Raw genomic sequence first — 13,418 nt, forward strand, 5'->3', positions numbered from 1 at the left:
AGAGGTAGCAAAGGAGCTGGTGGTGCAGCAGCTCAGAAAAGTGGAAGGGAAGCTGGCTTCACTCACTACTACATCTTTCTCCATAGTGGCAAAATTTCATCCCCAGAGAAAAGCCTAATCACAGGACCTAATGTACAAGACCTCTTTGCAGCTGGCCGAAAAGGCCTACGGCCAGGAGTCCAAGAGTGACCATTAAGCTTCCTGAATAGGGAACAAAGTTTTAGGGCGCTTTGAATCTTGCATAAGGGCACAGATCTGAATATGCCTAGGTTTAAGTAAAGTGTGGGAAAGCAGAGGCAGGGGGCAACAGGGTTGGAGCAGGAAAAGGCTATAACTTCACTTTATTTGTATTTCCTCCCACACAAAACCATCAAAACAGGAACAGAGATGGGCAGGGAAAAGGGCTGAAAATTTGTTCAATCCACATGTTCTCAGGGCTATTCCAGGGAGCGCTTGAGGCCGAATGCCTGTTGGAGTAGCTTCAGAGCCAGCACTAACTCCTCCCACCCTGGCCTGAAGTCTTCACAGATTGGTGGCTTGAGCCCTGCAATTAATTCTCATCCTTTGCCCACCTTGATGTAAGGCAGGAAAGCAGACTGAAATGCTCCACTCTGATGGGCAAGGGGAATCACAGCCCACAGATGTACTGCACTTTCTGTGCTACAGGAGCAGAACTTGAAGCTGCTTCCAAGGTCTCAACACTTGTAGGCAGGGCTAGAGGCCGATGGTGTATGAGCGGCCTGTGGGGTTATGAATAGCAGAACAGACTGGTGCTGTCACAGCCCACTCATACCACACCTTCTTGGAATTGCTGCACCGCCAGAAACGGACACAGATGGTCTGGCCTTCGCGTACCGTAATGGGCTGCTGTAAGAAGAAAGACAGGGAGGTTCAGGGTGGAGCTAATGAATTGTATGTGGCAATGTACTACTGAGCTAAGTGTGCAGAGAAAAGGATAAAACATGACATTCCAACCCTTATGAAGTTTATTTGAAGTCTTTCAGAATGAATTATCTGAACAATCAGACACTAAACAAACCATCAGAAGTGTGATGAGTGCTATGAACATGCAGAGAACATTGCGCTACAAGAGCACCTAGGAGGCAAGGCGAACCTAGTTCAGGCAGTCAGTTAAAAGTTATCTGACAAGTGGAATGTTTAAGGGGACCTGGAATATAAGTCAGCTGAGTGAAGAGATGAACAAAGAACTTTCCAGGCAAAGGAGGTGTGAAAGCCTGAGGCAGGAAAGAAGACAGGGTATTAGAGAAACCAAAAGAAGGTCCACAGAATCATGATGAGCATTGAGTAATGTACAGAATTGTTGATTCATTATGTTGCACACCTGAAACTAATATAACACTGCTTTGTTAATTATACTTCAATTGAAAAAAAAAAAAGGCTGATGCAATGTAACTAAGGGAAGAGTAGCTGAAAAGACAAGCTAAAACTAGATCACACCGTCTTACAAGGTTAAACCTTTCCCCTGATGGCAGTGGGAGGTCAATGAACGGTATTAAGCAGGACAGAGATATGACAAGATCTGGGCTTTTAAAAGATGACTCTTGCTCAAGGTAGAGACTAGACAGAAGAGGAGCCAGAGGAGATGTGGGGAAGCTAAGGAGACAGGCACCGCAGACATCTCAACATCTACAACAGGGATCCAAGAACATGTGGGAGTAGCAGAACATGGGTCATACTCAAGCATCCTCCTGAGAGCAGGGAAAGGGCAGAACACCAATGGCAAAAGTTACTCCTTAACCCATGGAGTATTAAAGGTGATTCCTACCTTAATAGGGAAGAGGATGGGAAACCATGAGAACATCCCAGGAGAGTGAGTTTCTGGACGGATACCTGTTTGAAAAAATAATGAAAACATTGAGGTCTCTGTGACTCTGCTTTTTGCCTGGGTTGAGGGGCATGTCTTCTGTGAACAGAGAAACAAGTAATCAAAGATCCCCATTCATTGATTCTTGGGCTCCCTGTGCATCTAAATGAAACATTAACAAAACTGCCCAGGTAACATACTCATGCCCTGCCATCCACTGCCCCAGACACTCACTCAGGGTTATGTCCTGATAAAGCACAGTTTCAAAGTAGCCTGCAAAGCCATGTAGCACTGTGTTCACCTCCACAGGAAACTCCAAGGTGCAATAGCGGTTGTTGTCAATCATAGGATCTGTCAAGGAAGAGTTATGTGGATGACAAGGGGCCAAAAGCTCTAGACAACTTGGTAAAGCAAGAGCAAAAAACAGGATGGGAAGCCTAGACAGAGCAGACCCAGGATAGCAAGAGAAGAAGCCAGAAAGGTAAGCTCTCACCCATCCAGTCAGAGGAGAGTCATGCGGGAACCCACCTCTGTTGGGATGGCTGAAGGTAAAACAGGGCTGGGGCGCCGACAGCTGGTGGAAGTTGTGCAGCCGTACCACATAAGGCATCTCAAACTGGGCCTGTCCCGAGAGACCAAGCAAGAGCTGGAGCAGACAGGCAAGACACACCTACTTCCCCAGGAAAAGAAGCCTCAGCCTCAGGGACACAGAAAAGGATAACATTTTCATTTCAACTTTCGCTTTCCCACATCCCCAGCTCCTCCATCACTTCATCTTCTCCAGTGCAAGAAAATAGTTGATGCTAATGTAGAAAAAGAAGATGACTAAAGAGAAAAGAGCTCTCCAGAAGACAGTGGCTCTTTACCTCAGGGTCACGGTCCTTTTCCCGACAGGCACGGACCTCATTATACAGCTTGGAGGAGGAGATGGGAGCCAGAAAGGAGGTATACTCCCCAGGGATGCTCACACCATCATCTGGAGAGTAGGAGGGTCATATTAGTTCCCAAGGGATGAAAATGGTGCGTCTAACTGAAGGTTCAAACCTCCTACATCAAAACATACCACATGTGACAACATGGAGCTGTCTAGGTCTGTTTTGTCTAGGTCCTTTCATGAGAAATTCTACTTTGAGGTTAACTTACAGAGACACAGGTTAAAACTGGAAAGAACCTAAGATATTCTAAATCTAGTGGTTCTTAACTTCTGTAGGGTCATAAAGAACCTTGATATATGGATGAAAGCTAAGCCCAAGGTACATATTACATCAGCTTAGGGAATCCACAGACCTCAGACTTAAGGAGGATCTGCTCTAGTCCACTCCTCTCATTTTACAGATGTGAACAGTGAGGTTCAGAGAAGTTACTTCATTTGCTAGGGCAATGACCCAAGTCCAACCCACCTTCCTTTAAACCTTGTAACCTCCTCCTAGGCTGCTGCTGCCTCACTCAACCCGCCCCCGCCCCCCAAACTGCCACAGCCTTCCAAGCTGAGAATCCATTCCCCTTACTCAGCACATCCCAGCCTAGAGGCACCTTTTAAGAAGTGTTGGGCTCCATCCAGGCACTCAGGTGACAGTTCATTGTCAGCAAAGGAGCCCAAAAGCTCACTGACGATGATGTCTGCTTTCTCTGGAGCCACCCATTCCCGCATGTCCGATGAGACTACGGTCACCTGGCTTCCCCATTCTTCAAATTGCCAGTTCTCTAGCCTAAAGTAAAGATAATGCAAGTGAGGACACTGGTAAGAAAAACTGGCACTGGAGACAAACTCCCAGCAAGGAGGTTGCTACTCACGTCACCACGGCATTTGGGTTCTTCTCCACAGCATACAGCTTTATCCTCCGGTCAGCCTGCTTGGCTGCCCTCAGAGAAGCATTTACCAGGGGACCCCGGCCTGCTCCCAACACCATTAGCACTCTAAGAAAGAGGAAGGGTCAAGCTGACTTAGCAGATAGAGAAGAGGTATGCAAATCTCTGGGATTGTGGGCAAGAGCACTCACTGGACATTGGTATCCTTCTCTTCGTCAGGCACTCGATCTAACAGACATTTATAGATGGCCTGGTGGAGGAAGGAGAAAAGACCTCATGGCTATGATCCCATCTTCACCCAGGACATCCCGGCCCTGTACTTGACCCAGACCCACACTATACCTGCTGATATTGAGAGTATTTGATGGGGTCCTTTTCAAACACTTCATATGTCTGAGATTCCAGATTGTCCATCAGTGGCTGACGAATGAGAGGAAAAAGGGAAAATAAGTTAGCCAGTTTCTGGCAAGGGCAACACACCAGAATACCAAAAAATTTCCCACTGCTTCCTGAGCTCTGGTAGGATTTTAGGGCACCTATGGTCAGAGACTCTTCTCCCACACCTCCCTCCTCTCAGAATACTCCAGACCCACCTGGAGTGGGGACTGCAGATAGTCTTCATAGCCCTTGGCAAAGAGTTCGTAAGCATTGGGTGGAGGACGGTTCTGGCTCAAGTATTCCAGGTACTGGAGGTAAGAACAGAACTCCTTCTCTGAGTGGTGGTTGGTGCCTGTGATGATGAACTGCACTTCCAGCTGTGAGAGAAGTCAGACCATCAGGTACAGTCCTCGAACCAAGATTCTGGGATATTGTTATGGCTTATGGCCAAAGAACCCTGGCGTAAAATAAGGCCCAAACGATCAGTCTTCCAGTTCAACAGATATCTCCAAGTATCAACACAACAGCATGAAGCTTCAATAAACTTATAAAGCCCTCTAATGCCATATAAGCATCATCCTGACTCAAACAGCCCCATCGATCCTCACTGTAACATCTTAAATGAAACCTTCTGCAAAGTTCTCATGAGATTTGGTTCCTTTTGAAATGTTCTGGGGCTCCTCATCCCATTCGCCTCTTTGTTCTCAAGAGCTCCAGTTTTGATGAAATCGCTCCCCAGAAACCAGAAAGGAAAAGAATCAGCCTCACAGAAAAGAAAAAAAAAGCACCACACATATGTGAATAAGGCAAGAGGATTAGCTGGAGTATCTTTGGAAACCTTCTACCACCCACCTTGAGGAGCCGGAAGATCAGCCTCTGATGCATCTTAGAAAGAACAGGAAATCCCTTCTTATTGGTCAGGAAAATGCTGGTGGGGAGAATGGCTGCTTTGATGGGCTCCCCAAGCCAACGATCAATGACATGGTTAGATGGGAGGTCGGCCCCAATTTCAAGAGCTACACGAGGGAAAAGAAAGTTAACTACTATATAAGAAGGCTTTCCTTGCTTTTTTGTGCAACATCTGTTTACTCCTTAAGAGCAAGGCCTACTGAGACATAAAGTAGCAAAACTGCCCAGCAGCCTAGTATACATGAAACTCCTTTTTTTTTTTAAACGTTTTTTTTTTTTTATATTTGAGACAGGGAGAGACAGAGCATGAATAGGGGAGGGTCAGAGAGAGGGAGACACAGAATCTGAAACAGGCTCCAGGCTCTGAGCTGTCAGCACAGAGCCCGACGCGGGGCTCGAACTCACAGACCGCGAGATCATGACCTGAGCCGAAGTCGGCTGCTTAACCGACTGAGCCACCCAGGTGCCCCTGAAACTCCTGATTTTTTTTTTTTTAACTGTATCCAGCTTTATTAAAGACACTTTTCATAAACAATCATGGTATTTCAGGCAGAACATGGGCAGACAATGTTAACAGTATACAGCAACTTTCAAACTCCTTTCTTTAATGGACTACCAAAGTCAGAAAGCCATTTCATAAAACCCAATGAAGTCTTCATTTGATGCTCTGAACAGGGAAAAGTTTAAAGAAATTTTAATATTTTATTTATTTTTGAGAGACAGAGACAGCACAAGTGGGGGGAGGGGCCGAGAGAGAGGGAGACACAGAACTCGAAGGGGGCTCCAGGCTCTGAGCTGTCAGCACAGAGCCCAAAGTAGGTCCCAAACCCATGAACTGTTGAGATCATGACCTAAGCTGAAGCCAGACGCTTAACCGACTGAGCCACCCAAGTGCCTGAACAAGGAAAAGTTCAGAGTAAGGGTTGACATTTCACATTTAGCATGTTGTTAAACAACTTTTCACAAGCCAACCCTGACTTTGAAATGAAAATGGCAGAATTATCAATCTGATGCTCCACAAGCTAAAAGAAGAACTCTTTTGAGGGATGCCATCTCCATGGTGACCCTGCAAAGTCCAGATTGCCTGACATACTGGGAACCATTTTGACACTCGGGTCAGGTTCCAACAGGTCTCTGGGTTTAAGGAAGTCAAATCTATGTTGAAGGCAGAGAAGGAGAAGAGGACATAAAAAATCAATTTTAGTTTTTCCACACCATAAGGTGTCTGTGCCAAGGTGGCTAATGTGTATCATCATCAAGGAATCCCTCCTCCTGAGAACCAAAGAGGAAGTTTCTCAGAACTAGAAGGGAAAGGTATTTTCTCCCCCTTATCAATCTAGCTTCAGAGATATTCAATTAGTGACATTTGTCTTCCCCCTAAATAACAATGAAGTGTTCTGTGTACTAACAACATAGCTTAAAAGAAAAAAAAGTAAACCAGGGATGCCTGTGTGGCTCAGTCAGTTAAGCGTCTCTTAATTTCAGATCAGGTCATGATCTCATGGTTCATGAGACTGAGCCCTGCATTGGGCTCTATACTAACAGCGAGGAGCCTGCTTAGGATTCTCTCTCTCCCTCTGCCCCTCCCCTGCTTGCTCTCTCTCTCTCTCTCTCTCAAATAAATAAATAAACATTAAAAAAAGTAAAAAAAATCTTCATTTTAACAAAACTTAATAAAAAAGTATTTCAAGCTGTAAAGTCACCAGAAGTACATAGTTATCAAAAATGCACACATTTCACTTGGCATCTCCAAAAACTCCTAATTCTTTTTTTTTTAATATTTATTTAGTTTTGAGAGAGATATATATAAGAGAGAGGGAGAGTGTGTGCAGGGGAAAAGCAGAGAGAGAGGGAGACAGAGGATCTGAAGTGAGCTCTGTGCTGACATCAGAGCCCAATCTCACAAACTATGAGATCATGACCTGAGCCGAAGTCGGATGCTTAACCAACTGAGCCACCCAGGTGCCCCCAAAACTCCTAATTCTTACTCGCAGGAGGTCAGAGAAGGGATACCTATCCCAGTACCCTTGTGGACTTACCCACCGCAATCCTCTTGCTATAGTCACACAAGGTCCGGAAGTTGTGCCACCTGTCGGGGTCAAATACAGAAAAACACAGTCAAATATATATAGCTCACCAATTACCACAGCTCGAGGAGACCTCCCTACAGGCTCCACCCTGTACCTCCCCTTATCCTCCCCTTTGCCCTGGCACAGCAGCAAAAGGAGACATACCACATCCATGTCTTCTCCTCTCCACTGTACTCCTCTGTGTGTGTACTTGGTGCATTCTCAATTATATCATCTCTCAGGTCCTCTGGGGCCACCAAGGGTACCCGCATCCAGAACTGCACATGAACAAGTACTCTATTTAGAACTCTTTGGAACTCACTAGGTCCAGAAAGCTTCCTTCAATTAAAAATATCTTGATCCACAGGGCACCTGGGTGGCTCAGTTAAGCATCCCACTCTTGATTTCGGCTCACAGTTGTGAGATTGAGCTCCGTGTCAGGCTCTGCGTTGATAGTACAGAGCCTGCTTCAGATTCTCTCTCCCTCTCTCTCTGCCCCTTCCCCACTCGTGCTTGCTCTCTCAAAATAAACTTCAAAAAAAGAAAAATCTTGATCCAGCTCACAAGTTAATCCTTTTATGTTTTTCCCAACTTGTGGTTATATGCACATGTACACTTACCTTGTGTATATCCTTATGTAAATACCTGCCTTGTCCTTTATTGCAACTGTAAGTTTCTAGAAATAACTATACATTCTATATATTTTATAACAGTCTGCTTACCACTTTTAGATGCTGGTAGGCAGTACTGACATGTCAGTTCTCCCAAATGCACTCTTTACTCAATGGCTAGGAACAAGAAAATACCTAGCAGACTACCATAACATGCAGCAGAAAGGGAGACCCTTAGCCATACCATGGAGGAGTGGTGGCCAGTGTGGATGTGGTTGGTCAAAACCCTGGCCAAGTTTGTGTTATCTTCCTGATTTAGGGGCAGCAGGAAAGCTGGAAGACCCAAATATGCCCCAAAATTCAGCTCCTGTAACATGGCCTGGAATGGAGATCAAGAGGAAAAGGTTAAGAGCTAGGAATCCAATTAGCTTTAATTGAATTATATTAGATTTACTAAGTTATGGGAGAAAAAAAAACAAAAAAAAACTGCTCTTTGCACCCAGCGTGGTTATGAACCTGACCTCTAGACAAATCCATTGGATTGGTGAAACAGTCTTACCGCCTCAGAGTTCCTGCGGATCTTCTCCACTTTTGAGTCTGGACGAATCCATGGAGAAAGCTTTCCCACAATTAGCGTATTCCAGTCTGCACTCCCCCCGTCCAAGAAAGACAAAGACTAAATGAGGGTCAGCACTTTACTTGTTCAATTTCTAGTTCTTAACAGGGAATAAAGAGTAGAGATGAGAGATAAAAGACTTTTTCTATCACAGATATGGGATAGCCTGATGCAGAATAGACTACAGCTTTTAGCAGGTAAGCAAGAAAACCAGAGTTATCTGTGTCCCAGGACTAACCAATATATCCAAGTCAGGAAAGGAGGAGAATGAGGGCACTGTTAAAGCAGAAGTTGTTACTGCCTCTAATAATTAAGGGGCATATGGGATGGTCCCTACCCCTTCCTGACAGCAGTAGGTCTGATCGTGTCTGGGGGCCCGGCCGATTCTTAGCAGGTTCCTGAGTGAACTCCCTCTTGAAACGCGGGTGGAAGACAGGCATGCAGAGGAAATCAAACCTACAACCGCGACAGACCCAGAATCGTCATGTAAAGAGAGCAGCAGTGCCCAGAAATCCAAGCAACTGGATTAGGCTATCTCAATTCTGCACAACCCTCTCAGCTGCCATCAGTCACCCGACGGGACTGCTGAGTTCAGCCCACCTTGGGGCAGATCACTTCCGCTGCACTGTGCCTCAATTTCTCCCCAAAACACAGGCATGGAAAAGACAAGGAGAGAAGATAAAAAATCCACCCCAAGTGGATTTCTACTCTGCTGTCACCGGTTTTCCAGGATCGTCACATCCAGATTTGCCCCAGTATCGCCCATGCCTTCCCCCTTAAGATTTACCTCTTCTCTCTCTAGCCCCCTGACTCTCCCTCCCACTCTCAGACTGTAATCCCGCTCTCCAGGGCCTTGGAGATCTGTATGTCCCCTTTTCGAGTTTACCTGACAACTCCCCCGACTTTGGGGCTCAGTGACCACACACCTCCAATAAGTTTGTTTTTTTTTCTTACGCCCCAGAGCCTAAGGCTCTCCACCCACCCGCAAGGAGTAATGGTTTCTCCCGCCCTAATCTTACTCCGACCCCCTCACCCCTGCTTCTCGGAGATGACTAGTCTGTCCCCCCTTCGTCCCCGAGTTCGGAGCCCGCATTCCGCTTGCAGAGGTCTGGGCCCTCACCCCTGCTTGGCCACAGCCCCCAAAGTGTCAGCTATTTCGGGGACGCAATTCAGGTCCCTGCCGCTGGACACGCGGCTCCCACCGGCACCTCCGACCGCCATCGCCGCCATCTTTTCCCTCGCGCTGTCCACGCCGGGATTCCTTGATATTAGCAGCCAATCAAAAAGCCAGAAAAAAGCCCCCGGAAGGCGGGACGAGTCGCCCTAACAACCAGAGCGTCTTCCACGGCTTCAGAGCGAGAGGCGGAGGGGTGGGGAGTGGCTCCTCCCGCCAATCCGCGGGCTGCACAGTGGCTTAAGGCGTGGCTCCGGAAGATCCACCAATCTCAGGGTCTGGTTCTCGACGAATTTCAATCTCCCAGAATGCTTCGTGCATTCATAGAACTCCGTCAAGGGACTACACGTCCCATGAAACCCTGCAATATAAGCTTGAAGTGTCATCATTGAGTCGGGTGTAATTGTCTCAGGGCCAGTGGCGCAATGGATAACGCGTCTGACTACGGATCAGAAGATTCCAGGTTCGACTCCTGGCTGGCTCGGCGGGACTGAGACTCCTTTATTGCATCGCATGCGACACGGCCTTAAGCAAAATCTTTTAAATCTCCCTTCCTTTCCTTACACTCTTAGAAGTTTCCTCTTTTATCTTTTCGCACCTTCGTTTTATAGGTCTTAATTTGACTGAGTTCTGCAGCCATCTTATGTCAGCTTTTTCCGTTACCTAATTCAGAAATGACTCTTGTGTCACTACTTGCTTAGGTCCATCTAAGCAAGAGAATTGAGTTAATGGCTGGTGCTCTTAAAATGGGCTTTGTATGGGCCTTCGTATATTTACAAATAGATTGTGGAAACTCAGCCACTAATTCCTCGTGATTTTATATCTCAACACAAAAGGTAAACACACACACTCACACATTCGTGGTAAGGGATTACAGCGAAGAGGAGTCATGAAGTGCCTGGAGGAGGCCTGGGAAAATATATACACTCTTGTTAGAGGGATGGAAAGAAGCAGAGGAATGAAGCAAGGGAAGACACGGGGAGGAGAAAGGGAATACCTGAAGGCGGGGAGCCCAGAGGTGTTGAGGGCCTGGGAGCAGGGATGGAAAAGAGAACACAGTGCAAAAAGCCCGAAGAAGGAGGCGTTGACAGAACTTAGGGACTGCTTCGCAGGGCTCCAGGAAAGAGGAGTCTGGGTTCTGGCCTCTGTGAGTGAAACAAGAAAGGAGAGAAGCGGGTTTAGGGAGAATCAAAGTTCGGGTTTGGAAGTGCTGAATTGATTGGGCGCCTAGGGGGCGCTGTGTAATAGAGAGTTGGATGAACAGTGAGTGATCTGATCTGAACCAGAGAAGATTTGGAAATGCCAGAAGAGAGGTAGTGATGAAAGCCACGAGACTCAATGAGATCATCCTGGACCTTTGGGGACAAAGTCCTTGGAAACATGGAAAGGGTTTGGATAGGATAAGCTCTAAAGAACTCCGGGTGCAACGATAAATGCTCCAGAAGGACGAAAGTCAAAAAGCCAAACAACTAAGAAAAGGCATACAAAAAGCCTCAAGTGGTTGGAAGTGCTTTTGTCCTATCATTACTAGTACACCTACTACAAACTACTACTAGTAGACTTTATTTCTTTGCTTAAGTTTATTTATCTATTTTGAGAAAGAGAGCACAAGCAGGGAAGGGGCAGAGAGAGAGGGGGGGGGAGAGAATCCCAAGCAGGCTCCACACCATCACCACAGAGCCCCATTTGGGGCTCTGACTCACCAATCATGAGATCATGACCTGGGTAGAGATCAAGATTCGGACCCTTAACCGACTGAGCCACCCAGGCACCCCTAGCACTTTATTTGCTAAAACAGTTTTAGATTTACAGAATGATTGAGCAGATAGTACAGTGAGTTCCCATGTGCCTCCCCAGAGCTCTCTTTGTTATTAAGATCTTCACATGTATGGTACATTTATTATAATTCAGGGACCAATATTGATAAATTATTATTATCAAAGTCCATAGTTTATTCAGATTTCCTTAGTGTTTACCTAATGTCCTCTTTCTGTTACAAGATCCAATCCAGAATACTGTGTTACATATAGTTGTCATGTCTCCTTAAGCTCCTCTGGGCTGTGACAAGTTTCTCAGTTGTTCCTTGTTTTTGATGGCCTTGATAGTTTTGAGAAGTACTGGTCAGGCATACTATAGAATGCCCCTCTGTTGGAATTTAGTTTGTCTGATTGTTTTCTCATGATTAGACTGGGATTATGGGTTTGGGGAGGAAGATCACAGAGGTGAAGTATCATTTTCATAATATATCAATAGTACATACTATCAACATAATTTATGACTGTTGATGTTGACCTTTATCACCTGGCAAGAGTAGTATTTATCAGGTTCCTCCACTGTAAAATTACACTCTCCCCACCCCCTCCCATCCTGTGCTCTTTGGGAGGAAGTCACCATGTGCATCCCACACTTAAGGAGTAGAGAGTTCCGCTGACCCTCCTTTAGGGTGGAGTGTCAACAATATTTATTTGGAATTCTTCCCTGCAGGTCTTATGAGTAGGTGGTTGTCCACAGGAAGTGGGTGAGTGCTCTACCAACATTTTAAGAGGTAAAGAAGAGTTTTCAGGAGGCCTGCTTGTTCTCTGCCCCAGCTGTGCCCAACCAAGCTCTACATTCAGAGAAGACTTATGAGATGTGGTTTCTTCTTCGGAAGCTAATTATCTGGGTTGTGGACCATCTGTGCTCCTGGCATCTTCCTCCTGATGTCAAGCTGGTGGCTGCTCTTGGCTGTTGGTTGTTAACTAACCCATCCACGAGTAAGAGAGAGAGAGAGAGGAAAACAGTAATGTCAGTTTTGCCATCATTAAAATAATTTTCAAAAGAATATGTGTAAAAAGGGCTTGGAATTTGTTTGGCCTTAAAATAAATTCACATGGGCTGCATTTCAATTCTCTGTAATGTCTTTGGCTTTTCATTCAAGATGGCCTCAGCTCTAAGGCAAGCATGATGCTGAACAGCTCACAATAATTCCATACCATGTTGTTCCCAGTCTTTCCTACAGCACTTACCTGTGACTTAAAAAAAAAAATACAGCAAATACTATGGGTCTATCTATATGAACCAGAGAGAAGCAGAAGGCAAGGAGTGAAAAAGAAACAGAGAACTTTGTCAAGGACTTGGCCCTAAGCATAATGTCAGAGCTGGCAAAGTCTGTCTTCTGTTCTGACTCCCTCTGCCCTGCCCTCCGTGCTGAACTCTTGTGCTCAGAAACATGTAAGTCACTGATAGAAGGCCTCCAGATCCAAGCCTTTGCTGAGATGAGGGTAGGGAGATGGTAGGACAGTGGGGCAGATACAATATTATTTTCTCCCAACAGGAGCCAGTGACCAACAGGCAAAGCACTGGAAACTCCTCTGGAAAGGAAACAGTATCCTCTCCCAGATAATTCTCTCCTTACCCCCCACCCCCACCCCCACCCTTCCACACCATCCCTAACCCTGCCTGGCATTCCTCACCTTCAGGCCCAGTTCTTCTACCTGATCCTGTTTTTGTGACCTTGTTTAAACACCTCCAGCCCATTGTAAATGCTCCTTTCATCTCTGGTGCTCAGCTCCTCCCTCAGCACTTGCCTCCCTCCCCAGGACCCCTTCACTCACCTCTGTGCCTGCCCAGCCAGCTACACTCTTCAACACCAAAATAATGGACCGTTTGACCCTCCTACTGCTCCAAATTGCGCCTGTACAATCAAGGCTGTCCTGCAGCTACAAAAGTGGCGGAGTTACTGAGGCAAAATAATCTGTGCCGATTTGCATTCTCTTCCTTGTCATCTCTATTATACAGTGTTTATCTGTCAAAATGAATAGAAAGTAGAAACTGTTCTGGAACATAGAAAAAGATGGAAAACTACCCAATTTGTTTACAAAGCCAGAATATACCTAATATCAAAACCTGTCAGAAATAGCACCCCCTCAAAAAAACCCTATAGACAAATCTCACTTATGCTGCACATAAATGTAAAAATAAAAAATATTTAAGATTAATACATAAAGGTCAACAGTATATTAATATAATAATTATATACCACAACCAA

The 13,418-nt window shown here is 45.8% G+C and overlaps 1 protein-coding gene, 1 long non-coding RNA gene and 1 other non-coding gene across 4 annotated transcripts; 2 read left to right on the top strand and 1 right to left on the bottom strand.

Annotated features, from left to right (window-relative positions):
* Window positions 1–312: 312 nt before the first annotated feature.
* On the bottom strand, window positions 313–9,566 carry PRMT5 (protein arginine methyltransferase 5). 2 transcript variants are annotated; one of them, XM_015086664.3, is made up of 17 exons: window positions 9,338–9,566; window positions 8,555–8,673; window positions 8,161–8,246; window positions 7,846–7,980; window positions 7,156–7,268; window positions 6,961–7,010; window positions 4,865–5,028; window positions 4,228–4,389; window positions 3,977–4,054; window positions 3,826–3,884; window positions 3,620–3,742; window positions 3,359–3,534; window positions 2,692–2,801; window positions 2,354–2,447; window positions 2,060–2,176; window positions 1,787–1,851; window positions 313–867 (listed from the first exon to the last, which is right to left on the bottom strand). In XM_015086664.3, the coding sequence occupies exons 1-17, from the start codon at window positions 9,445–9,447 to the stop codon at window positions 715–717; spliced, it is 1,914 nt and encodes a 637-aa protein (XP_014942150.1). In that variant the 5' UTR covers window positions 9,448–9,566; the 3' UTR covers window positions 313–714. The 2 variants fall into 2 exon arrangements, with proteins under 2 accessions (XP_014942150.1, XP_026921197.1); XM_027065396.2 differs by lacking the exon at window positions 8,555–8,673 and having other exon boundaries at window positions 9,338–9,460.
* Window positions 864–6,358, top strand: LOC128316001 (uncharacterized). The gene is made up of 2 exons (XR_008299282.1): window positions 864–2,306; window positions 2,584–6,358. It is a non-coding gene; the product is annotated as an uncharacterized LOC128316001 (long non-coding RNA).
* A 236-nt stretch (window positions 9,567–9,802) lies between the features above and the next one.
* TRNAR-ACG (transfer RNA arginine (anticodon ACG)) lies at window positions 9,803–9,875 on the top strand. Its single transcript has one exon. It is a non-coding gene; the product is annotated as a tRNA-Arg (tRNA).
* Window positions 9,876–13,418: the final 3,543 nt, after the last annotated feature.

The sequence above is a fragment of the Acinonyx jubatus genome, chromosome B3 (genome assembly GCF_027475565.1).
Source record: "Acinonyx jubatus isolate Ajub_Pintada_27869175 chromosome B3, VMU_Ajub_asm_v1.0, whole genome shotgun sequence".
Lineage (NCBI taxonomy): Eukaryota > Metazoa > Chordata > Mammalia > Carnivora > Felidae > Acinonyx > Acinonyx jubatus.

Excerpts from the sequence above, each read along its gene's own strand:
- PRMT5 (XM_015086664.3), bottom strand. The coding sequence starts at position 9,447 with ATGGCGGCGATGGCGGTCGGAGGTGCCGGTGGGAGCCGCGTGTCCAGC. Across the intron at positions 8,674-9,337 it reads GGGGCTGTGGCCAAGCAGGG|GTTTGATTTCCTCTGCATGC; the intron begins GTGAGGGCCCAG and ends TCGCGGTTGTAG. Across the intron at positions 4,390-4,864 it reads TGATCTTCCGGCTCCTCAAG|CTGGAAGTGCAGTTCATCAT; the intron begins GTGGGTGGTAGA and ends CTTCTCTCACAG.